This window comes from Dreissena polymorpha, chromosome 5, assembly GCF_020536995.1.
Source record: "Dreissena polymorpha isolate Duluth1 chromosome 5, UMN_Dpol_1.0, whole genome shotgun sequence".
In the NCBI taxonomy this organism is placed as follows: domain Eukaryota; kingdom Metazoa; phylum Mollusca; class Bivalvia; order Myida; family Dreissenidae; genus Dreissena; species Dreissena polymorpha.
In genome coordinates, this window is record NC_068359.1 from 115,918,260 (window position 1) to 115,944,439 (window position 26,180).

The 26,180-nt window shown below is 37.1% G+C and overlaps 1 protein-coding gene and 1 long non-coding RNA gene across 3 annotated transcripts in view; one reads left to right on the forward strand and one right to left on the reverse strand.

Annotated features, from left to right (window-relative positions):
* Nucleotides 1-24,096, reverse strand: part of LOC127832534 (protein arginine N-methyltransferase 6-like) — a 42,778-nt gene extending 18,682 nt beyond the window's left edge. The window contains exons 1-4 of one of the 2 annotated variants that reach the window (XM_052358044.1): nucleotides 24,044-24,096; nucleotides 19,086-19,160; nucleotides 10,512-10,583; nucleotides 6,981-7,046 (exon numbers count right to left, since the gene is read on the reverse strand). In XM_052358044.1, the coding sequence (XP_052214004.1) occupies nucleotides 6,981-7,046; nucleotides 10,512-10,583; nucleotides 19,086-19,160; nucleotides 24,044-24,075 (245 nt within the window). In that variant the 5' untranslated portion in view covers nucleotides 24,076-24,096. Of the gene's footprint in view, nucleotides 1-6,980; nucleotides 7,047-10,511; nucleotides 10,584-12,502; nucleotides 13,542-19,085; nucleotides 19,161-24,043 lie in introns of those variants that run through there. The other variant, XM_052358045.1, reaches the window with a different exon arrangement.
* LOC127832544 (uncharacterized) lies at nucleotides 3,760-4,581 on the forward strand. The gene is made up of 3 exons (XR_008026947.1): nucleotides 3,760-3,797; nucleotides 4,014-4,067; nucleotides 4,528-4,581. It is a non-coding gene; the product is annotated as an uncharacterized LOC127832544 (long non-coding RNA).
* Nucleotides 24,097-26,180: the final 2,084 nt, after the last annotated feature.

Sequence of the window (26,180 nt, forward strand, 5' to 3'; positions counted from 1 at the left end):
AGCAATAGCCTTGATACTTAAGAAGTAAAGTGGATCGAAACACAAAATTTAACCATATATTCAAAGTTACTAAGTCAAAAAAGGGCCATAATTCCGTAAAAATGACATCCAGAGTTATGCAACTTGTCCTTTTACTGTACCCTTATGATAGTTTGCGAGTGTTCCAAGTATGAAAGCAATATCTATGATACTTTAGGGGTAAAGAGGACCAAAACACAAAACTTAACCAAATTTTCAATTTTCTAAGTATAAAGGGCCCATAATTCCGTCCAAATGCCAGTCAGAGTTACATAACTTTGCATGCACAGTACCCTTACGATAGTTAATAAGTGTTGCAAGTATGAAAGCAATAGCTTTGATACTGTAGGAATAAAGTGGACCTAAACACAAAACATCACCAAATTTTCAATTTTCTAAGTATAAAAAGGGCACATAATTCTGTCAAAATGCCAGTCAGAGTTACATTACTTTGCCTGCATAGTCCCCTTATGATAGTTAGTAAGTGTTGCAAGTATGAAAGCAATAGCTTTGATACTTAAGGAATAAAATGGACCTAAACACAAAACTTAACCAAAATTTTCAATTTTCTAAGTATAAAAAGGGCACATAATTCTGTCAAAATGCACGCCAGAGTTATCTAACTTTGCCTGCCCAGTCTTCTCATGATAGTAAGTAAGTGTACCAAGTTTAAATGCAATAGCATTGATACTTTCTGAAAAAAGTGGACCTAAACGCAAAACTTAACCAAAATTTTCAATTTTCTAAGTATAAAAAGGGCACATAATTCAGTCAAAATGCACGCCAGAGTTATCTAACTTTGCCTGCCCAGTCCCCTCATGATAGTTAGTAAGTGTACCAAGTTTGAATGCAATAGCATTGATACTTTCTGAGAAAAGTGGACCTAAACGCAAAACTTAACCGGACGCCGACACCGACGCCAAGGTGATGACAATAGCTCATTTTTTTTTCAAAAAATAGATGAGATAAAAATGAACCCACAGAATGATTATCAGGAGAGAAATTCTTATTAAACCACCCTAGTCTTGAATTTAAGGCAGTTGACCTATACAATACAGCCATTATACAGGACGATACCTACAAAACGACAATACGAATGAGTTAAGCTGGGTCACCGCTTGGAACCGTCTAAGCATAGAAGATTTAAACCGGTTTACTGACGCATCGAACCTCTCGCTTATCCCGGAATTAATAGTTAACATACAAGTGTAAACAAATAAATAACCGAAGAGCATTCTTATTAAAAAAAGCAACAAAAGAGAATTGAAATTCAGTTTATTATCCATTTAATTACCCAGTCGTGCAATATGAACCAGACCAAAATATATACAAAATATATACAGCTTTCTGCAGGAATTTACGTACAAGGGTCACTTCAAACTCTTGGCACGTCTACACAGAAATGGATGAAGCAGAATACACTTTGAACTGTTTGGCAAGGATAATGTCTTGCTCAGATAAGACAGGTAATAAAGTCGTGCGAAACGCCATGCAGCTACAGCGTCTTTATAAATGTGAAACAAATTAATGGCCATGTGGTTAAAGTGTGTGTGTGTGTGGGGGGGGGGGATCCTGTTTTATCACTGTAAGATTTAATGACTCAATCCCTTAATTCACATACCTAAATTCACGTAAAGATAAATAAACGTTTTTTTTTCAAGAGTTGCAAAATTGATAAATGGTGAAAACCAAGGAAACTGTGTTGGATAAATAAATTCAATATTCAGAATTTCAATTAGAGATTTCATTAAATTAAATAATTAATATTTTTTGAGAAAAAGGCTTCGGACATGATCGCTACACAATAACCAATGCATATTTTAAAATTAAGTATATAGAGGATATTTGTTGGATTCGGGGGATTATCGATTTTTATTCACGAGTGATCATATAAAATTATGCCACGAGTGAAAATATATATTTTCTACGATCACGAGTGAATTAAAATCGATATTCCACCGCATTCAACAAATTCTCTTTTTATTTTATGCCTTTTTTTCACCGTTTATATACATTGTTTATAGTTAAGCTAAAGAATTTCGATGGGATAATGACGTCATTTCGTCAATAAAATGACGTCATTTCACAGTAAACGATGAAAATTATCGATTTTTAATGTTTAAAACAGTGAAATTATCAGTTTTAATTCACTGATATTTCTCTATAAACCACCGGAAAGCATAAAATAAATAGAGGATATTTGTTGGATTCGGTGGATTATCGATTTTAATTCACGAGTGATCATAGAAAATAATATTTTCACGAGTGGCGCAGCCACGAGTGAAATATACATTTTATATGATCACGAGTGAATTAAAATCGATAATCCACCGAACCCAACAAATTTTCTTTTTATTTTATGCTTTATTTCACAGTTTATATACATTGTTAAAGAGTTTAACTAAAGAATTACGTTGGGAAAATGACGTCATTTCGTCCAAAAAATGACGTCATTTAACATAAACAGTGAAAATTATCGATAATTTTCACTGATAATTTTCATTGTTTGAAACAGTGAAATTATCAGTTTTAATTCACTGATATTTCTCTATAAACCACCGGAAAGTATAAAATAAATATTCGTTCTAACCAAAATATTACAATCTTTTGATTACCCGAACTTGGTCACCCTTAGGCCTTAGCGGCTTGGTTATCTACGTACGCTGAGAAATCATTCGGTTTAAAAGCGAGAGGTTTGACTTATGAACTGGTTGCACAACTTTCTCGCCTAAACTTATCTAAAACACTGAAATTTAGAGTCTGCTGAAAATGTGAATGATTTTTTTTCCATTTTACCAAATACATTTCCCTGGAAAATTTATAGCAAGAACTGCATATAAATATAACATAATTCGTATAATTATGAACGAAATGTTAGAAAGAAAAGATAACATCAGTCTACTCTCCCGCCCTGTAATATTTTGCACCGATAATTATATTTCAACAAAATTTGGGAAGCGGAAGTCTGGCCCAGGGAAAATTGATTTTTGCGCATCTAATGTAATTGCTTGGGAGTCTTTCGTGCTCCATTATAACATCCGGCTAAAGTGTATTTTACGCTCCGATCGAGGACAAATCGGACTGTTTTCGTATTCCCGTCTGTCGGGAATCGCTACCAGTCTAAAGCCCAATTTAAGACCGGCTTCCCCCACCCCCAACACTCACCAGGGAATAACGCAAGCAAAAATTGGTTCATATGTCATTAGCACACTGTCATATACATGTTCGAAGATTAATGTTATTTGAGGTGCCCAATGTCAAGTAAGACTCAAAAATAAAGCATATAAACAACAGTACAGTTTTAAGAAAAATCTTTTTTATACAGAATCTAAGAATTGGTTGTATGAATACGTTGAAAAGAGTGATACAATCGATTCGCTGGGTACGAAAGATGTAGCTGCCTATATAGATACAAAACACGTAGCCCCCCCCCCCCCCTCTCCCTAAATAGGTACAATACATGTAGCCTCCTACTTAGGTATAAAATACATGTAGCCCCTACATAGGTACACAACATGTAGCTCCATACACAGGTACAATACATATACGCCCGTTACATAGGTACAATACTTGTAGCCCCCTACAAAGGTACAATACATGTAGCCCCCTACATATGTACAATACATGTGGCCCCCTACATAGGTACAATACATATAGCTTCCCCTACATAGGTACAATACATGTAGCCCCCTACATATGTACAAGACACGTAGCCCCCTACATAGGTACAATACATGTACCCCCCTACATAGGTACAATACATGTAGCCCCCTACATAGGTAAAATACATGTAGCCCCTTACATATGTACACAACATGTAGCCCCCTACATAGGTATAATACATGTAGCCCCCTACATAGGTACAATACATGTAGCCACATACATAGGTACGATACATGTAGCCCCCTACATAGATACAATACATGTAGCCCCCTACATAGGTACAATACATGTAGCCCCTTACATAGGTACACAACATGTAGCCCCCTACATAGGTATAATACATGTAGCCCCCTACATAGGTATAATACATGTAGCCCCCTACATAGGTACAATACATGTAGCCCCCTACATAGGTACAATACATGTAGCCCCTTACATAGGTACACAACATGTAGCCTCCTACAAAGGTATAATACATGTAGCCCCTACATAGGTATAATACTTGTAGCCCCCTACATAGGTACAATACATGTAGCCCCCTACATAGGTACAATACATGTAGCCCCTTACATAGGTACACAACATGTAGCCCCCTACAAAGGTATAATACATGTAGCCCCCAACATAGGTACAATACATGTAGCCCCATACATAGGTACAATAAATGTAGCCTCCCTAAATAGGTACAATACATGTAGCCCCCTACATAGGTATAATACATGTAGCCCCCTACATAGGTACAATACATGTAGCCTCATACATAGGTATAATACATGTAGCCTCATACATAGGTACAATACATGTAGCCTCCCTAAATAGGTACAATACATGTAGCCCCCTACATAGGTATAATACATGTAGCCCCTACATAGGTACAATACATGTAGCCTCATACATAGGTATAATACATGTAGCCCCCTACATAGGTACAATACATGTAGCCCCTTACATAGGTACACAACATGTAGCCCCCTACATAGGTACAATACATGAAGCCCCCTACATAGGTATAATACATGTAGCCCCTACATAGGTACAATACATGTAGCCTCATACATAGGTACAATACATGTAGCCCCCTACATAGGTATAATACATGTAGCCCCCTACATAGGTATAATACATGTAGCCCCTACATAGGTACAATACATGTAGCCTCATACATAGGTAAAATACATGTAGCCCCCTTCATAGGTACAATACATAAAGCCCCCTACATAGGTACAATACATGTAGCCCCCTACATAGATACAATACATGTAGCCCCCTACTTAGGTACAATACATGTAGCCCCCCTACATAGGTACAATACATGTAGCCCCCTCCATAGGTATAATACATGTTGCCCCTTACATATGTACACAACATGTAGCCCCGTACATAGGTACAATACATGTAGCCCCCCTACATAGGTACAATACATGTAGCCCCCTACATAGGTACAATACATGTAGCCCCCTCCATAGGTACAATACATATAAACCCCCAAAATAGGTACAATACATGTAACCCACTACATAGGTACAATATGTTTCAGTTTTTAACAATCTTATTGCTACTTTATTAGTGAGTCTTTTACTATTTTGCATCTAAAATGTTTTATAGCAATAATGATTATTTTCACTTTTTGAGGTTTTATTCATTAATACTTGTACCAATATTTTTCTACATAAAACATGTGCATGTATTTAAGGTGATAGTTCTTCAGGTAGATTACAATATATTATGTAAACTCAGGTACACCTACAACACTCATTATCAGATCAGTTCTAGATAACTGCTTATCAATGGGGGATAATTGTTTATCAATGGGTATCTGACACTTCGGCATTGAATGGTCAGGTCTATGATGAAGTACAATTTCAGGTACTCTTGAAGTAACCGAGGATTCAGGTTAACCGAGGATTCAGGTTAACCGAGGATTCAGGTTAACCGAGGATTCAGGTTAACCTGAGAGTTCGGGTAGGGGGTTATATATATAAACCTGAAGTTATTTTGAAGAGGGGGATTTTGGAAATGATGTTTTTGTTGTTTGTGGAGCTTTTAGAATGTATCTAAACTTAACATATTTCTGACGTGGTGTACATATTTTAAATGTCTAATGTTTGACTTCTGTTGGAAATGCTGAAATAAAATGTGTGTATATAATGGAAACAAGGGCTGTTTGTAAAACATGCATGCCCCCCATATGGGCTCTCCGTTGTAGTGAGAGCCATTGTGTGAATATGTTTTTTGTCACTGTGACCTTGACCTTTGACCTGGTGACCTGAAAATCAATAGGGGTCATCTGCCAGTCATGATCAATGTACCTATGAAGTTTCATGCTCCTAGCCATAAGCATTCTTGAGTTATCATCCGGACACCATTTTACTATTTCGGGTCACCGTGACCTTGACCTTTGACCTTGTGACCTCAAAATCAATAGGGGTCATCTGCAAGTCATGATCAATCTACCTATCAAGTTTCATGATCTTTGGCATATGCGTTCTTGAGTTATCATCCGAAAACCATTTTACTATTTCGGGTCACCGTGACCTTGACCTTTGACCTAGTGACCTCAAAATCAATAGGGGTCATCTGCGAGTCATGATCAATCTACCAATGAAGTTTCATGATCCTAGGCGTATGCATTCTTGAGTTATCATCCGGAAACCATTTTACTATTTCGGGTCACCGTGACCTTGACCTTCGACCTAGTGACCTCAAAATAAATAGGGGTCATCTGAGAGTCATGATCAATCTACCCATGAAGTTTCATGATCCTATGCGTATGTGTTCTTGAGTTATCATTCAAAAACCATTTTACTATTTCGGGTCACCGTGACCTTGACCTTTGACCTAGTGACCTCAAAATCAATAGGGGTCATCTGCGAGTCATGATCAATGTACCTATGAAGTTTCATGATCCTAGGCCCAAGCGTTCTTGAGTTATCGTCTGACAACCACCTGGTGGACGGACAGACCGACAGACCGACCGACAGACCGACAGACCGACCGACAGACCGACATGAGCAAAGCAATATACCCCCTCTTCTTCGAAGGGGGGCATAATAAAATGTCGTGGTAGAAACAAATGACTTATTTAATTTCTACTAGCTTGGCTAGTGTACAAGTTACATGGAAATTTGTCCAAATGGACTGGTGGCAGCATCCGTAAATAAGACCACAGGTTCTTGACTAAATTAAAATTTAGTTAAGATAATTTGTGCAAGGTTTAACTTTGATTGCTACCGTCGGAGTTTAAATTTTGCGACAAATACATAGCCCCCTACATAGGTACAATACATGTAGCACCCTACCGGTAAGCGTTCGTCCGCACGGTGTCGCTCAACATCTCCTCGTGCACGTCTATGTCCGCATAGCTCCTGGAACCAGAAATAACATCATATTTGTCACACATAAGGTGATAGTAAATTGGTCACATTTTAAGTATGAATAAACAGATGGCAAGACAATAGCAGTCCGAGAGGATCAGATAATACGATTTCATGGAATACAAACGGCTCCGCAAGCAATCACTTTACAAAAAGGTTAAGAATAATATTTGACACGTGCATAGAATGAAAATTGTCAAGTGTACAGAATGGACATTGTCAAACTGTGAAGAATGAGATACTATTCTCGCAAAGGTTAAACTATTAGAGAAAAAGTTTCACACTGATAAGAATCATATACTATCAAGATTGTCCACACTAGTTAATAAAAAAATCCTATTCCAGGCGGTTAAGAATGGCACCATATTTTTTTCAAATAATCACGTGATATACGTGATTTGTTAACAGTATTGTCCTACAACGTAAGTGCAGTGTATTTAAATTTTCATTAAATTGCCTTCTGGAACAATAAATAGAATTTAACGAATAACCGACTTCAGAAATTTAATAAATTGAACCTATATAAGGTTTTCTATAAGATGCGTGCCTTTGAATTCGTTATATGCTTGTCACTTGAAAAAATATAAAGACAACTAGCAACTTCATTCATCTGGGTTATTAAGTCAGTGTGAAAACACTATTCCGACATTGTTTCTCGACAGTCACAATACTTGTTTCTGTTGCAACACACATCCGCTCCAGTCCCTTGATTTCATATGTTTCGGACAATTGCTTTTAAAATCAAGACCCCTGAGCCAGTAATTAGCTTTTTTTTGAAATGCAGGTAATACCATTACCGTGAACGTTGTGTAACAGACTTCCGATGATTGCATTGGTTTGAATTATTAATGGACCTTTAAGCAATCAGAAATGATAAGCAGTGGCGGTTACAGAGAACGGCAGACTTGGAGGCAGTGGGTGAAACCATCTAGAGAACGGCAGACTTGGAGGGAGTGGGTGAAACCATCTAGAGAACGACAGACTTGGAGGGAGAGGGTGAAACCATCTAGAGAACGGCAGACTTGGAGGGAGCGGGTGAAACCATCTAGAGAACGGCAGACTTGGAGGTAGTGGGTGAAACCATCTAGAGAACGGCAGACTTGGAGGGAGCGGGTGAAACCATCTAGAGAACGGCAGACTTGGAGGGAGCGGGTGAAACCATCTAGAGAACGGCAGACTTGGAGGGAGTGGGTGAAACCATCTAGAGAACGGCAGACTTGAAGGGAGCGGGTGAAACCATCTAGAGAACGGCAGACTTGGAGGTAGTGGGTGAAACCATCTAGAGAACGGCAGACTTGGAGGGAGCGGGTGAAACCATCTAGAGAACGGCAGACTTGGAGGGAGCGGGTGAAACCATCTAGAGAACGGCAGACTTGGAGGTAGTGGGTGAAACCATCTAGAGAACGGCAGACTTGGAGGGAGTGGGTGAACCCATCTAGAGAATGGCAGACTTGGAGGGAGCGGGTGAAACCATCTAGAGAACGGCAGACTTGGGGGATGCGGGTGAAACCATCTAGAGAACGGCAAACTTGGAGGGAGTGGGTGAAGCCATCTAGCAAAGCGGCTCCAATAAAATTGCTTCCATTGTTAAACTTTGCTTTAACTTATTAATTTAAATTATTCTACTTTATCTCATTGTGTACAGGGTATGTCATATACACGCCTTCTACCTTCATCATATTGTTTTTATAGCACATGATTTGCCTTTATTGTTACTTTTATATTGGGGTAGTTTTGAATCTTTCACCTTCGCCGATGTTCCATTGACATTCGACATGGGCCATAAATTACATTGGTTTGTGTAATAGAAAACAAGATGTGTTTGTGAAACACAATGTCCCCCTATATATGACCTTGACCTTGTGAAGGATGACCTTGACCTTGTGAAGGATGACCTTGACCTTTCACCACTCAAAATGTGCAGCTCCATAATATACACATGCATGCCAAATATCAAGTAGCTATCTTCAATATTGCAAAAGAATTCATAAAATACTAGTAAGCGATTTGGGCCACATATATTTGACCTCTGACCTTGAAGGATGACCTTGACCTTGACCTTTCACCACTCAAAATGTGCAGCTCCATGAGATACACATGCATGCCAAATATCAAGTTGCTATCTTCAATATTGCAAAAGTATTCATAAAATGAGCGATTTTGGCCACATATATTTGACCTCTGACCTTGAAGGATGACCTTGACCTTTCACCACTCAAAATGGGCAGCTTCATAAGATACACATGCATGCCAAATATGAAGTTGCTATCTTCAATATAGCAAAAGTTTTTGCAAAATGTTAAAGTTGGCGCAAACAGACCAACAGACAGACCAACAGACCAACAGACAGACAGACAGACAGGGCAAAAACAATATGTCCCCCACTACTATAGTGGGGGACATAAAAATGTTTTTTTCTGGGCTCTTGGATAATTAGTTTATATCAGAAATCATCAAATATTGATAGAGTTGACAATAAGTGACACATTTTCTGACTAAGTGTGGTTAAGCTTGGGCAATAAATGTTGCCCATTGGGCGAAACAAGTTTGTATTCACCAGGCTGTCGAATGATCTTTATTGTACACCACATTACACTTTATTTTACACCACATTACACTTTATTTTACACCACTGTACACTTTATTTTACACCACTGTACACTTTATTTTACACCACATTACACTTAATTTTACACCACATGACACTTTATTTTACACCACATTACACTTTTCGAAGTCGGTTGATATATCAGAAGGATAACAGTTCTGACCAAAGTTTCACGAACACTGGACAAGAAATGTGACGTCTACAGTGTTAACGATGAAAATGCATGGCTTAAAATATGTAAACATGTCCAAAACATGAAACATTAGTTCAAATACAAACCATTGATGTCTGAAATCGAAATCGAGCCAAGGTAAAAACCGTTGATTAGACAAATTTACTTTAGGAAGATAAAGTTCCACCCCTTAAATTCCAAATATTGCTGCCGCGCCTGCCATCTGTTGATCCATAGTACAATCAATAGAATAACCAACCCTATTAACGGACTAGCATGCGTTATTTCAATAATCAGTTAAAGTTTTCAGTGGCCTTTCATGTGCGCTATTAACGAGTAATGCCTTGTGCCAATATGTTACTAGCTCTGTCAACAAAGCTGTACGATTTCATAAAACAATGCGCACAATTGCGAGGTCATTCTAATCATTTACGATAGAACATGTATATATAGCTTGTTATTTGTGTTTTTCAGAGGTAGTATTGTTAAGTTCCGTGAAAAAAAATACGCATCCTTTCTTTTATATAGGTTCTATACGTATTCGGGGTGGGGTTAAATAATCGTGCTAGAAAGACATCAGATACTGGATCTAATTATTAAACGTGCATCTTGAAACTTCCGCCTTCCAACTTCGTATATCGAACTTATAGTTTAAATGCGCATATAAATTTAATACCGGAAGTAGTTCTGATCGTGCTTCCGCTGTTGCGCTGTGTCATCTTTATCAACCCGCTCCGTCTCACGTTGTCTGCAAGAGGAAGAGACTATCATGATTTTCGAAATCAGAAACCGGAAGAGGTATCGTTAAGGATCATCCGTTCAATCAAACATTCGTGCGTTAGCTACTATTCATAAACAATATGAAGATATGTTTTAAAACCAACAAGTTATGTGTTTATCAGAAACACAGTGCCCCGCTTTTTTTTTTACCTTTGACCTTAAAGGATGACATTGACCTTTGACCACTCAAAATGTGCAGCTCCATGAGATACACGTGCATGCCAAATATCAAGTTGCTATGTTTAATATTTCAAAAGTTATTGCAAAACTTTACTGTAAGGTAAAAGTTTTGGACAGAATGACAGAATGACGGAATGACAGACAGACAGGCCAAAAACAATATGCCCCGATCATTCGATCCGGGGGCATAACAAGTTATGAACATTTTGTTATTATTATTTTTTTTACCTTTGACCTTGAAGGATGACCTTGATCTTTCACCACTCAAAATGTGCAGCTCCACGAGATACACATGCATGTCAAATATAAAGTTGCTGTATTCAATATTTAAAGAGTAATGATTTTTTTATTTTATTTTGACCGTTGACCTTGAAGGTTGACCTTGACCTTTCACCACTCAAAATGTGCAGCTCCGCGAGAAGTAAGTAAGAGATTGAATGGAGAAATGATTTATTTTTGACCTTTGACCTTGAAGGATGACCTTGACCTTTCACCACTCAAAATGTGCAGCTCCACGAGATACACATGCATGCCAAATATGAAGTTGCTGTGTTCAATATTTAAAAAGTTATGATAAAACTTTAACGAAGGTTAAAGTTTTAGGAAATAAAAATACAATAATATTTGACCTTAGACCTTGAAGGATGACCTTGACCTTGACTTTTCACCACTCAAAATGAGCAGCTCCATGAGATTCACATGCATGGTAAATATCAAGTTGGTATGTTCAATATTGCAAAAGTTATCAAACTTTAACCAATGTTAAAGTTTTGGACAGAATGACAGACAGACAGACAGGACAAAAACAAAATAGTACACCGATCTATTGATCCGGGGGCATAAAAATGGTCTGTTGCGAGACTGTCGCGATAGCAGGAGTCCTACAGCATTCTACGCTGTGATTTGCTACATCGCAATATGTCTAATGTAATGCAAACAAAGTGAAAAGTAAATTCACAAGCCGTGTCTCATATTTGTTAACACACGTTTGAAATGGCGCTAACATAAATACCCGTACACATATATATATATATATATATATATATATATATATATATATATATATATATATATATATATATATATATATATATATATATATATATATATATATATATACATGTCACGCCATACAGGTTCATGTGTTACTAGTTAAGAGTTCCTACGACATGCAATAGGGGAGAACATTCGTCATGAAAGATCGTTTTCGTTATGACAGACAACAACCTTCGAAAAGACCCAAAATGTACATGCGATACTTAATACGAAACGCATGTACCATCGCCAAGACGTTTTTCGTTTCTGAATTGCTTTGACTATACATATTATCTCGTTTAACACGAGCACCAAATGCCAGATCATGCTTCATTTTGTACGTATTGTATGTTCGTAATTGATACATTTGTGTTCATTGATCTGAATCTCAGTATTATATTTCATGTATTTATTATTATTAACATAGTATTTAGTATTCATTTATTACTAGTGCCTCTGTATGTCGTGCCACCAACAACAAGGACCACAATGGAAATAGGGGATATTGCTCTTTTTGTGTAATCCTTGACGTTAGTGTGCATGCCATAGTGCATTCTATGCATGTACTTTTCAATTATGATTGTTTTTTACTTCATATTGTTTGATGTACATGTTGTTTCAATGCATTGTGTGTATGTATGCTATCTCCGAAATAAATCTATCTATCTGTACCTGAAACACGACAGAAGATAGTCCATGAAATCCATGAGCAAACACGCAAGGGTCCAGAACCAAAGAAGTTGCATTATTCAAGAATCAAAATTAGCTTCGTGGAGATTTTTCACGGTGATCGATCATGGAAGTTCTCCATCTAAACAGGTGCACGGGTTTGTAACCAATACTAGTTGAAACGAAGTTCACGCTTTCGCATCCCCAACAACAACAAACATTGAAGCTAGAAATTGAATTACAAGTTTGAAGTTGCACACCCCAAATGAACATGATAAAGATAATCCCTCTTTAGATAATGTCGCTTTTATAATTCTTTATCTAGAGTTTGGGGAGTATTAATCCAAAAGTTTAATAAACCCAGATTAATTTTCTCAGTGTCACAAAATAAATATGGCTTTTTCATACTAAATTCTGTTCTTAATCAACCCTTATTTTTATAGTAACATCATCATTTATTAAATGCAACCCACTGCATGACGAACCATAAACAGTTGCGTTCTCAATCACAAATTCACCATACATCTTACAATATTACTGCATATTTATCACACCACATTCCATAAGTTCATTTATTAACTGGCGAGTGAATCCGTGCATCAATTCAAATGTATCAATCACTCTTCAATACATGAAAAACTTAAATCATTAAATCGCCATTGTTTGTATACAATATTACAAAACTCATTCCCAGTGTTTCACAAATGTTTAGTCCATCTTTGGGAAAAAAAACGGATACATCCTGCAAATCGAATTGCCACACTTTCAAATTGTCTTCATTGTTTTCTATCATCCAGAAGCACTAGTTCGAAGTACATCGGCCCTTCGCGCTTAATAATTCACGCTCCGCGACACTACTTAAAGTTTCATTTTATTCATCTTAATCGTCCGGTATATAATGCATGCGCACACCATGTTCGCAACTGATCGATTCCAAGTTAATGCGTAATTCGAGACAGTTAAACACACAGGTGCCTGTTCAAACAAACTTCACTCTAAAAACGTTTTATTCAATGAAAGCACACGGATGAAAAACGATTTCAAATTTGGCTTCAAGTTCTAGTGAGATCCCGCCACGCTTATCTATGGCATGTCGACAAAACCGCCTCAACAAAGACTGATAACACAAACTGAATATATTGTTTGGTAAATGAAATAAGACAATGACTTGCAGAGGCGGCAAAAAGTGGGAGGGTGGAAGTGCCACCGAACTGAAATTAATACATTTTTCAGTTTTCCGTAATGCAAAGAAGTTCTGCTAAGATATCACATACCCTTTTTGTTTTGTTGAATTACCTATAAAAAGCATTAATAAAAATTTACACACGTATTGGTTAATAGATACAGATATAAACACAATTATACTGGGTTTCAGCAGAGTTTCAGTCCAACTAATTTCCCACCACCCCCATGTATAGACGTCTGGTGTTTCCATGAAATGAACTTAGTTGTAAGTCCGACGTAACACAAACACTGTTTCAGTTCAGACGAATAATGAATAGGTTCCATATTGTTTCGCAGACACACACAAACACCAGCTCTTCCCAACTGACAGAAGATTTGAGTATCAGTCATTCTGACAGCTATCTAGATAGTAATCATTTGAGTCGTGTTCTGAGAAAACTGGGCTTAATGCATGTGCGTAAAGCGTCATCCCAGATGAGCCTGTGCAGTCCGCACAGGCTAATCAGGGACGACACTTTCTGCCTAAACTTGATTTTCGGTAAAGAGGGACTTCTCTGAAACTAAAAATACCATAAAAAGCGGAAAGTGTCGTCCCTGATTAGCCTGTGCGGACTGCACAGGCTAATCTGGGACGACACTTTACGCACAAGCATTATGTCCAGCTGTCTCAGAACACGACTCATTTGATCGCAACTCTTTGAAGAAAATTGTGTTATACACTACTCGAAACATAACATGTATTTGCCACTGTTTGTCGGGGTTGGTGAGACTGTTTTTAAAAATGCAGTTACACAGGTATTTAACTCAAATTCTGATTTACGGTATAATATATGGTATACGGATATGTGCTTGCACATGATATTGTTGCGAATAATACTTATTGTATGTCTGAGTACTGAACGATAATCAAGTTCAAATAGTGAAATAAACAACACGCCTAATTATTAAAATGATCAGATCGATCATAAACGATTACCGAACTTACAGAAACAAAACGTAGAGTGTACCATAGCAGTTAGCTGATATGAAAAAAAAATCCCGTGCTAAACCCCTTGGTGCATTTTTAATGGAAAAGGTGGTAGCGGGTATATTTAATGTAAATTTAAACACAAGATACAAGCAAGATATTCACGATGTACCCGGAAGGCTTACCTGAACAATCGGTTCAGTACTACTTAACTGTACCGATTTAATGATAAACTGCGAATCAACAATGTTTTCTTGTATAAACACATGCGTGTTTTCACTTTTTCAGGCATGAATATCACGTTTTTGACAACGCAGTTGTTCGCACAATATTTATTCAATTTAAACGATATAAACGGTTTGATCACTTTTATGTGTTAGCCATTTTTTTCAATTATTAAACTAATTATCAACCGATGAAAGCGGTACTACGAAAGCAACGCCACAAAATTCTCGAGCATGATGCTTAATATGAAAGAGCTATCCATTTTAGTTCTATATTTTCCAAAAATATTGTAAACATTCAACCACAATTTGGTTTGACATATAGGATAACAATGGATACAATCTTATAATAGCAAGAATCTGACAATTGCCCCAATGTCATCATTTGACGTTCCGTCGATTTGTTTAGAAAAAAATATTAAGTTTAAATATATATTTAGCGGTCGCTCTTAATTTACATAAAAAAATCTTCACGATCCGGTGGAACCATTTTTGAGCTCGGCTGAGATATCACAAGAAGAAATATGTTGATTACGCTGTATATTGATAGGACAAAACTGTTAACACATTCTCAAGGTTTTCGACTATAGCCATATAAAGAAAACTGCCTCGACCCCATTGTAGCCTTGTTTTTCGTGAAGATTGGACAAACTATTTGACATCTTAAGTCTTCAAAATGTTAAACTACAGCCAAATAAGAAAAACTCGGCCTATAGTTAATCTGATGTACAGTTCAGGATAAGTTTAGTTTCATGAAGATTGAGACAAAACGTGACTTTTAGAGTGTTCAAAATTATTAACACAGCCATATAAGAATATTGCCAAGCCCCATGGCCATAGGCGCTCGATGTCAATGTTTTATTTTATTTTATTTTTTTTAGTTGCCCGATGTTTATTAAAATGCTTACACATACTAAATCACTCGCGAGGTTCCCGGCCTGCGCGCACATTTCAATAAGCGAGCGGGGTGACAGCGATTTAATTATGCATAATGACGCACTTCCGTTGCTTGAGAAAATGGCGAGTGATTTACCTTGTCAATATCTATGTACATAGTCGAACTATCTTTTTTTAAGAAGACGTTTTGTCGGAAGGTTTTTATTGATTTAGTATGTGTATGCATTATAAGAAACAACGGGTAACTAAAAAAAAATAAAAATATATAAATAAATAAATAAAACATTGTCATTGACATCGAGCGCCTATGCCCATGGCCGCATATTTTTCAACGAGCCGGAAACATTTTCGAACTTGGCTGAGGTATCAGCACAACACATGTGTGGGGAAAATTTTTAAGAATATTGGAAAGCAATGACTTCAAGAGTGTTTTTCTTGAATTTGACCAAGTGGCCTTGTGTGTGTGTGTTTTTTTATATATAGTTTTTGATCCCACGTGATCCAGCTTCGAATATTATCTTTGGTACAAATGTTCGGAGAGCTTAAAAAATGCACGAAATAAACGACCTCACCGCGTCAACGTTGACGAAAGTTGTCAATCAAAGCCTACCGGTACGTTGTTTTCAAAAGAGCAAACAATTAAATGAGGAATTAAAGGAATATTATATATTTTTTTTTATAAAGTAGGGACCGAATTTCGGCACGTTACGATGAAAAACCACATAAACAAGGCTATTGTCAAGAAATATGGTCCCCTACCGGCTCCACCATTGTCAGAAATTCCACCATTTTCAGAATTTTTATCTTTTATTTGTTTTTGGTTGCCATAGCAACCACAATTTTTGACGTAGGAACAAAATGAAATGACGTGCATAATGTCCATATTGCCATCTATCCATGTTGCAAGTTTCATGAAAAAATATTAAGAACTTTAAAAGTTATCGCAGGATCCAGAAAAGTGTGACGGACAGACAGACTGACTGACACACAGAGCGCAAACCATAAGTCCCCTCCGGTGATACCGGTAGGGGACAATAAATCTAACGACGCTTACAGTGAAGAGACAACCATGCCATTCTATCAAGCTGAAATACAATTAACCGTTTGCACTTTTAACGGTCGACCATATGGCAATGTGGTGATGGAAAAGTCGTGTTCCAACCTCTCAATACTATTAACTACGCCTGCAGTATTTATGCTGAACATCCATCAAAACTGAGAACGCCGTTTAGCACGGCGCAGACGCTCTCTGCTTTCAACAGACAATGAGTGGCATGCGTCTAATTGGTTACCTGTAACACGAACCGGTGAAGTTTATCTTTTGCGAGGCTAATTGATTGCTAAAAGCACGCGGTGACCGAGATGAGAGCATATTGGCAATTTCATTTCCGGGACTGTTTTTCCTTTAACGGAAGGGCAGGTCATCTTTCCATGTTCGCTCTTGGCCAAATCCTCATTTTCTGTTCATTATCATGCCCGCTTTTGATTATTTTCAATCAGTAGGGGTTTCCTTCCTAAAAACAGTACGTACTCGGAACTCCATTGCGTCCCGTAAGTTCTGCAAACCCGTTTTCACGCCTTTCCAAGCCGTTTCCTAGCCCTCGCGACTATTCAACAACTGTTTCCCCGGTCCACAAAGCCCTTTATAACTTGTATAAAGGAATAACCTTCTACCTATTAGCCCTCCAACCCTTTTGTCCCGAACGGCAACTCCGATGTCCCGACCAGCTACCCTTTTGACCCGCCCTTCTACTCTCTTGTCTCGATCTTTTACTTCTCTGTCCCGCCAAACTACTCATTTGTCTCGTTCTTTTACTACCCTGTCCCGTCCTTCTACTCCTTTGTCTCGATCCTTTACCACTCTGTCCCGCCCAACTACTCATTTGTCTCGATCCTTAACTACTATGTCCCACCCTTCTACTTATTTGTCACCCTTTGTCTCGACCCCGTTTTAAGCTCTTTCGACTTACTTTCGCTCGAGTGGCCATTGTCTGCTTGGGTACTACTTAAATGTACACCGGGTACTCTTAAGTAAACTTATATTCATTCATTCATTTATTTCATATTTTAACAATTTGTAAACCATAGTACATAAAGCATATATTACACATAAAATAAGCGTTTCGCTTATGGCATAAGAAATAGCAAACCAATAAATTAAAATAGCATCACAGTTGATAAATCAATATATGTACCCCGGGTGCGGAAAATATACTGACATGTTATGCTGTACCCGGCCATTTTAGACTGTACCCGAGTTTTATTCCCGCCCAATATCCGATGTCGTAAAACGCGCTACAGAATACAAAAAAATCTCTTTGAACAAAACCTGCCACGACATTTTTAGTAAGATTTTCGATAATAAATAGGCCATTTTTACAGAATATTGACGTAAATATGAACATAATAAATTTGAAAAAAAGCCGAGGCGACAACGACCAATTTAGCGATAGAATTCCCGGGTACGTTTCAGTATATTTTCCGTATCCGGGGTACATTTAAGCATATTTTAAGAGTACCCGGGGTACATTTAAGTAGTACCCGAGCCGACAATGACCAATCAAGCCTTACTTTCCATATCCTCCGCATGTTTTGTCCCCTTTTTAACAGACTTCACGTTCCGAATTCGTAATTGAATAATATCTCGTGACAATTGGAGCAACACAAAAGGATTTCAAGAACACGAATCATGGCTTACTTATCATCCGAACTTGCTTCCATTAGTTTCAATCAGAATTGCAGGTGCATCAGCGTACAGTTTTAAAAAAGGACAATAAACATACCGGTAAGTGCATACATTATGTGTTCCATTAAATACAATATGTGTTGGACCTTACTGTTCTTATATAATAATAGGTTGACTTATACTCATTACAGAGAACGTGGGGAGATTTGGTATACTGTATGCTCCTAGCAAGTCTAGATTAAACAATACACTTTGTGCTAGAAAACACAGCAAACATACACATTCAAAAAGTATTGTTGATGAACAACATGTACAACCCTAAACAATATAAAGTAAAAGCCACTGAAATAATTGTGAACTAAACAACTTCTCACATATAAAAAGTGATTTGAAAAGCTATGCATGGAAATGTATTACTTCTAAACTGACAGAGTTTAATCCCTTGCTTTGTTTGTGATATTTTGTTATAAACACATATACCCTCAAAACTATGTAAGAAGCTGCATAGCCAAGTAAAATTCATTTTTGTGCGATTGGAAAATATGAACATAACATTAGAAGACTACCAACACAAGAAGTTAAGGACATGATATCCTCAAGGCTTGAAACATAAAAAAAACAACTTACATCAATAATTGTTTGTCAATTTTGCAGCATTTATTTGTTTCACTTTCCTCGCCATTTGCCTTTTCATCTAAATGCCTGTAACAAATACATGAATCGGTTTAATTTAGTTATGTTTGAAGCTTGCAACCATTGATAGCTTTGAATTCAGGGCTTTGTAAATTAGCGACTCTTTAATGAAACATTTTACAATTTTCCATTTTACAACTTAGTATTATGATAAAACACTTACAAGCAGATCAGGTTTTTACTAGGAAAACAACAACTAATAACAAGAGGGCCAAGATGGCCCTAGTTCGCTCACCTGAGAGGAGTCGGTTTATTCAATCTTTACCAAATGTCAAACTTGACCTAGCTATTGTCCAGACGAACATCCTGGTCAAGTTTCATCATTATTTCGTCTGCAAGTCATGATCAATGTACCTATGAAGTTTCATGATCCTAGGCATAAGCATTCTTGAGTTATCATACGGAAACCATTTTTCTAAGTTGAGTCACCGTGACCTTGACAGCCATTGTGTGAATACGTTTTTTGGCACTGTGACCTTAACCTTTTACCTAGTGACCTGATAATCAATAGGGGTCATCTGCTAGTCATGATCAATATACCTATGAAGTTTCATGAACCTAGACATAAGCGTTCTTGAGTTATCATCCAGAAACCATTTTACTATTTCAGGTCACCCTGACCTTGACCTTTGACCTAGTGACCTGAAAATCAATAGGGGTCATCTACGAGTCATGATCAATGTACCTATGAAGTTTCATGATCCTAGGCCTAAGCGTTCTTGAGTTATCATCCGGAAACCATTTTACTATTTCCGGTCATCGTGACTTTGACCTAGTGACCTGAAAATCAATAGAGGTTATCTGCGAGTCATGATCAATGTATCTATGAAGTTTCATGACCCTAGGCATAAGCGTTCTTGAGTTATCATCCGGAAACCATTTTACTGCTTTGAGTCACGGTGACCTTGACCTTTAACCAAGTGACCTGAAAATCAATAGGGGTTATCTGTGAGTCATGATCAATGTATCTATGAAGTTTCATGATCCTAGGCATAAGTGTTCTTGAGTTATCATCCGGAAACCATTTTACTATTTCGGGTCATCGTGACGTTGACATTTGACCGAGTGACCTGAAAGTTAATAGGGGTCATCTGCAAGTCATGATCAATGTACCTATAACGTTTCATGATCCTTGTCATAAGTGCTCTTCAGTTATCATCCGGAAACCATCTGGTGGACGGACGGACCGACATGAGCAAAACAATATACCCCCTCTTCTTCGAAAGGGGGGCATAATGAGAAAACTTCCCCCCTCCCAGCAGCCATGTTATTCAACTGACCGGAACCATTTTTGAACTCAACTCTTGTATCAAGGAAACAAATGTTCTGAGCAAATTTCATGAAAATTGGGCAAAAATTGTGACTTCTAGAGTTTTTACAAGGTTTCTCTATAGCCAAATAAGGAAAACTGCCACGCCCACTTGTGGCTATGTTTTTCAAAGGATCGGAACCACTTTTGAACTCAACCAAGATATCATTAAGACAAACATTTTGACAAAGTTACATGAAGATTGGGCATAAAATGTGACTTCTACAGTGTTTACAAGGTTTTTTCTTTTTTTGACCTAGTGACCTAGTTCTTGACCCAGCACAACCCAGTTTTGAACTCGGCCGAGATTTCATTGGGACAAAGCTTCTGACCAAGTTTCATGCAGATGGGACAAGAAATGTTGCCTCTAGAGTGTTTACAAGCAAATGTTAACAGACAGACGGACGGACATACGACGGACAAAGACCGGTCACAAAAGCTCACCTGAGCAATCAGGTGAGCTAAAAACAATTATTGCATTTTTCTTCAATCCAATCATGTTATTTATTTTAGCTTGATTGTATAGGAAGCCTAAGGCTTATTTGCAACACTGTTTCCTGGGATTAGAACCAGTATTTGGTGCTAGACAAAGTTATTTTTCCAAACAAATATTTTGTGCCATCTGCCCACTCATGTTGCCCAAAATACTGTAGATAGTGAAGTTTCGTCTTAATATCTTCTCTTATAATGCAATCATAGAGTGAAAAAGAACATCAACACAAATGAACACTCTCTTTAAATAATTATGAAAGAGTACTTTTAGTCTTCACTTCCTCTCAGAGTTACAATCCAAACAAGAAACAGACAATACCTAAAATTAAGCATATGGCAAACATACAAAGGAGAATACCGGTAATAATAAAGATGTGGTTCTTTGCACTTTCTCTGAATGTCTGCTTTCAATAAAAAATGTTGTTTTTAATTCCTGCAAAACTTAGCAAGTTATGTTTTCTGCAAGAAAATTTACTAATACTAAAGGGCAATTGGTCTGTAAATCCTGAATAGGTATTCATGGTTCTTGTACATTGCTTTTTTCCATATTGCCCTTTAACCTAAAGTTTCATTAGAATCCCATTGATTCATCCAAGGTTATGCCCCACAACACAAAGAAGTAAACCAGTAACTGACTGACAGACGGTAGGGCGGAAAATACAAGTACTATTTGCCAACCTATGGAAGGCATAAGAGGTTTTGGTTTGTCAGTTTTATTATCTGGTAGTACATGTATTCTTGTAGATCAGTTATAAACACATTCAAAGAATTGTTGAAGGCATTTAAAAGTTTATAAGGTTCTATTGTATCTGTGGCTGCATAATGTGATGACATGAAGTTCATCTAATGTAATAAAATAACTGCACTAAAGATTACAATGCTAGATTTTAGCTTTCACTGAAAGATATCCAATTGCATTATTATGGTCTTGTGCTGTACTTGTGTATCCAGAGGAGATCCCACCTGTCAGGTATGGTGACCACCATGAACCAACCTATGTGAGCAAGGAGTGTAGAATGATCCAAGGTCACAAGTTATTCTTGAAAAGGTGAAAAGTGCTAGGGTCCTTAGGATATCATAGTCTATTTTGACCTCAAATAATCCTTTTAAAAAGTTTAAAACTCATGTGTAGATAATATAATTACAACAAAATAACAAACTATGGGAGAATTAGTATTTCTTTTGATGGATTATCGTTTTCTTTAAGGTTTTACTAGTTTAGTCTCTGTTGGTCTGACAAAAAAATTAGAAGTATAGTACATTAACATTTTGACGAATAGGCGTTCAACGTTAAACCATAAGTTGTTTACTTGTACACTCAATTTGTCCATCATAATAATAAATAACAGGAGTTCGAAATTCTATCCATAAAGCTTATCTAAAGGCTAAATAATAAACAAGGGACAAAATTGTAACAAAACCAGGTTTTCAATTTGAAAAAAACATTCTGATAAAGGGAGACAACTCAAACTGAACTGATTGTTCAGTTTGAGTTGTAAACCTTTATCAGAATTTTTTTACTCCCTTGTTTGAAAATAAATCTATTTTTAGTTGTGGCAACCTTGACATTGGAGATATTGATGTAATTCGTTTGTGTGACATACCGTCCAATGATGGTGAACAAATGTGCCAAATGATTTTAAAATCTTACAATGAATGACATAGTTATGGCCCGGACAAGCTCATTTATGGCCATTTTTGACCTTTGAGCTCAAAGTGTGACCTTGGAGACGTAACTCTTTCGCGCGACACACCGTCTAATGATGGTGAACAAATGTGACACATGACTTTAAAATCTCACAATGAACAACAAAGTTATGGCCCGGACAAGCTTGTTCAACCCGCCTGCCAGCCCGCCCGCCCACCGACATTCGCCAATCTAATTACCAGTTTTTTCCTTCGGAAAACCTGGTTAAAAATTAAACTCCTAATATAGGAGTTTATTTTTTTATCATTTAGCCATAAGATTAGCTTTATGGATAGAATTTCAAACTCCTGTGAATAAATGAAGGGGCAGTTTTGCATGGTATTGTTGAAATATTGCAACCAAGAGCAAATTTCGGGCAGGCATCCAATGTTGAAATAATAACCATGTTCCATTATTTACAACGCATTGTTTCCTTTTTTATGAAGTACCTGTAAAAGGAGGAAAAACTACAAAATTCTAAATACCCATCTGAACAATTCCCAAAAGGAAAGAAATAGTTTGTACATTTTGTTCCAGCAGTGATTTATCAGCAAGTGAGCATTTCAAGCCAAGCCAAAATGCATGTAGTTATTATAATTGATTTTTGCAATTTATACTTTGCAATTAAAGAGACCCATAATTCCCAGTTAATACTTCATGACCAGGGCCAAAAAACACTTCTTCGCAAGGGGCCTCTTTTTCTTCACCTTAACCAAAAATGCTCTTTCCCCTACTGAAATTTCTTTAAAATCATGCATTTTTCTCTAAACTTCCAATCTACCTCAGTATTTTTCATTCCCCAAAGCCATTAAATTGTGTCTTTTATTCCCCCCAAAAAAGGCTGTGGCCCTTTCCTCAAAGTTGGTGTTTTGGCCCTGATGACAAGAATTTTCCCCAATTCCTTTTTTTGCGATATTTATTTTCAATTGTTATGGTACAGTTTCTTTTCCGAATGAGTAAATAAATGCGTCTTTGTTTGTTGTTTGCTTAGGAGTGCTTGGCCCGAACATTATGAACTTCTCTATTTGGTGTCAATATTGTTCAATGTAGTTTTGCTCCATTTAAAAATACGGTTTCAAACATTTCATGTTAATGTTTATTGCAAAAGATCCCCACCCAGGTCTAGAAATTTTTAAAATGAAAACGTACTTATTCTGACAAGCAAACGGTCTAATAAAACACTCTATAAGCCTAAGAATGTGCAGTTTGCTGCAATGAAAACCAGTCCGAATATTAATACCTATCCGAAATTTACTCAATATAACAGAACATTTGCAATTCTAATTATTTTCAATATTAAACAAAATAGTTTCTTCTATTGTGTGAAGAAACAACAACAATAGATAATCTACGCTAATAAATTGAAGAAAAATGGTCGCTTAATGAAAATAAACGTCAAACAACCTTTTCATGCAGATTTTAATGGGCGCAGCCATATTTGTGTTGGTGTCGTTTCGTCCAACCAAGTTTCGTACCATTTTAAAACATATTAACATCGTTAAGTGGCATTATCCGTAATCTTTGTTAGTTTCAATCCATGGTTTTAGAAATTACTTAATGTGTATACCCGATAAGGACACGGGGAAATTTAGCCTGAAAGATGATATAATGGCATTGTTTTGTTACCAATAATAAAGCCGCAATTTGTCTTCAACAAATAAAACCGCAGTTGTTATTTCTCAATCTGTGGAAGTGGAAATTCGCAGCAGCATTTAGACCTCTAGGATTACCATGGTAACTAAGAACTATGAATTCGCCTTTCAATAATTTTAACTTTTATTTTGTTAAATGTCAGCTTCATCAGTATAAATTCTACTTGCAAGAGAATAATTTTTGGACTCAATTTGTCTAAAAGCATTTCGGACGAAACGCTCAAAGAAAGAGTGAATTGTTAACTTCTATCCGTTGTAGTTTTGGTATGGAACATAATCAGGAAAAATAAGTTTAACATTCCCAAATTTATTAGTTACACGACTTTGTACTGTCCCCGAACGGTGTGATACAAGTGTCATTAAAGAACAGAGATGGAGCCCAATCCACATTTTTTTCTACCTTGTATGACTCCGTGCGGGGTCAGTAGGTAGCCGTGCAACGAATTTATCATATCGAGTCTCCTTCATTCTCAACCATGTTTGTAATATCAGGTGAAACGTTCGCTGTTTCATATTAGATTACGTCACCGTGTTTACCGGTACATCCGTGAAGTCATTTAATTTAAAACTTACTGATCTAATATGAAAAGGTAGTACTCTGATATGGGAAAATACAACATGTGACTTGGCTTAGCCAATAAAAAACGAATTTTCTGTACGAGTTGTGATAACATTGATTATTACAACGCAATTATTTAGCGAGGCACAGTCCTATAGTGGTTACTGGCTGCAAATTAATTGCGTCATTTTATAATATTTTTAACGTTTATCAACTTTGCCAAAAAAATCTTTAAAATCACATCAGGAAAAATAAGACTAATTTAAACACTTACATAAAAAAAAATTGACAAACATCATTATATCAGTTAAGAGTCGCTAATTTATAGGCGAAAGATTTCAAATAAGGCTAGTGTTTTTTTCGGTGAGGCTGGCATTCGACGAATTCCTTCCTTTTAAAGATCTATATTAACCATGTGTATTTATAGGTCTTTGTATATTCTAATAAAATATAAAGTCAGAATCTTATATGAACAAACAACCACATATTGACCAGAATGTATAGTTTAGTCATAATTTAAAGCTTACACATGACTTTAACGTAGCATAATATCATACCAATTTGTGCAGTAATATAGGAGTCTCGGTCTCGACTATTGTGAAACTTCGTGAAATTAGGTTTCTAGTAAACAAACAGTAAGTGTGTTTTAAAGTAAATAGAATATATTTGAGACAGAAAATATATTTTATTGTTTTGGGCTGGTAATTTTACGTTCGTTTGTAATGGGATCGATATACTATTGATTGTTAGTTAGATAGATCTCTGGTTCGTTCACAAAACGCTTTCATGTATGGAATGGAAATTTATTTTACTAATGTGGGGTTGAGGTTGTTGATTTTTTTAAGTAATGCGTTATTTTCAATATTAAGCGCTGTAATTGCTAGCTAGTAATCTTTTGAATACATCAGTGGAAAACTTCATGTACAAAAGTCATCAACTATTTACGGAAAAACCGGCATCTGAATGGTTTAGACGTTCCCCCGAACACTAATTGAACAACCGCGAACACACTCAAACACGCTCTCTCACTAACTCTCCCACTCAATCACGCACTCACTCACTCCCTCTCTAGCCCCCTCGCTTTCTCGCTCACTCACTCGCTCAGTCACTAACTCGCCCAATCGCACACTCGCTGGCTCGCTCACTCACTCACTCGCCCCCCTCGCTTACTCACTCGCTCTTTAACAAACTCATTAACTTTCCCACTCAATCACTCACTCACTCACTCGCCCCTCGCTTACTCCTCACTCACTCGCTCAGTCACTAACTCGCCCAATCGCACACTCGCTGGCTCGCTCGCTGGCTCGCTCGCTGGCTCGCTCGCTGGCTC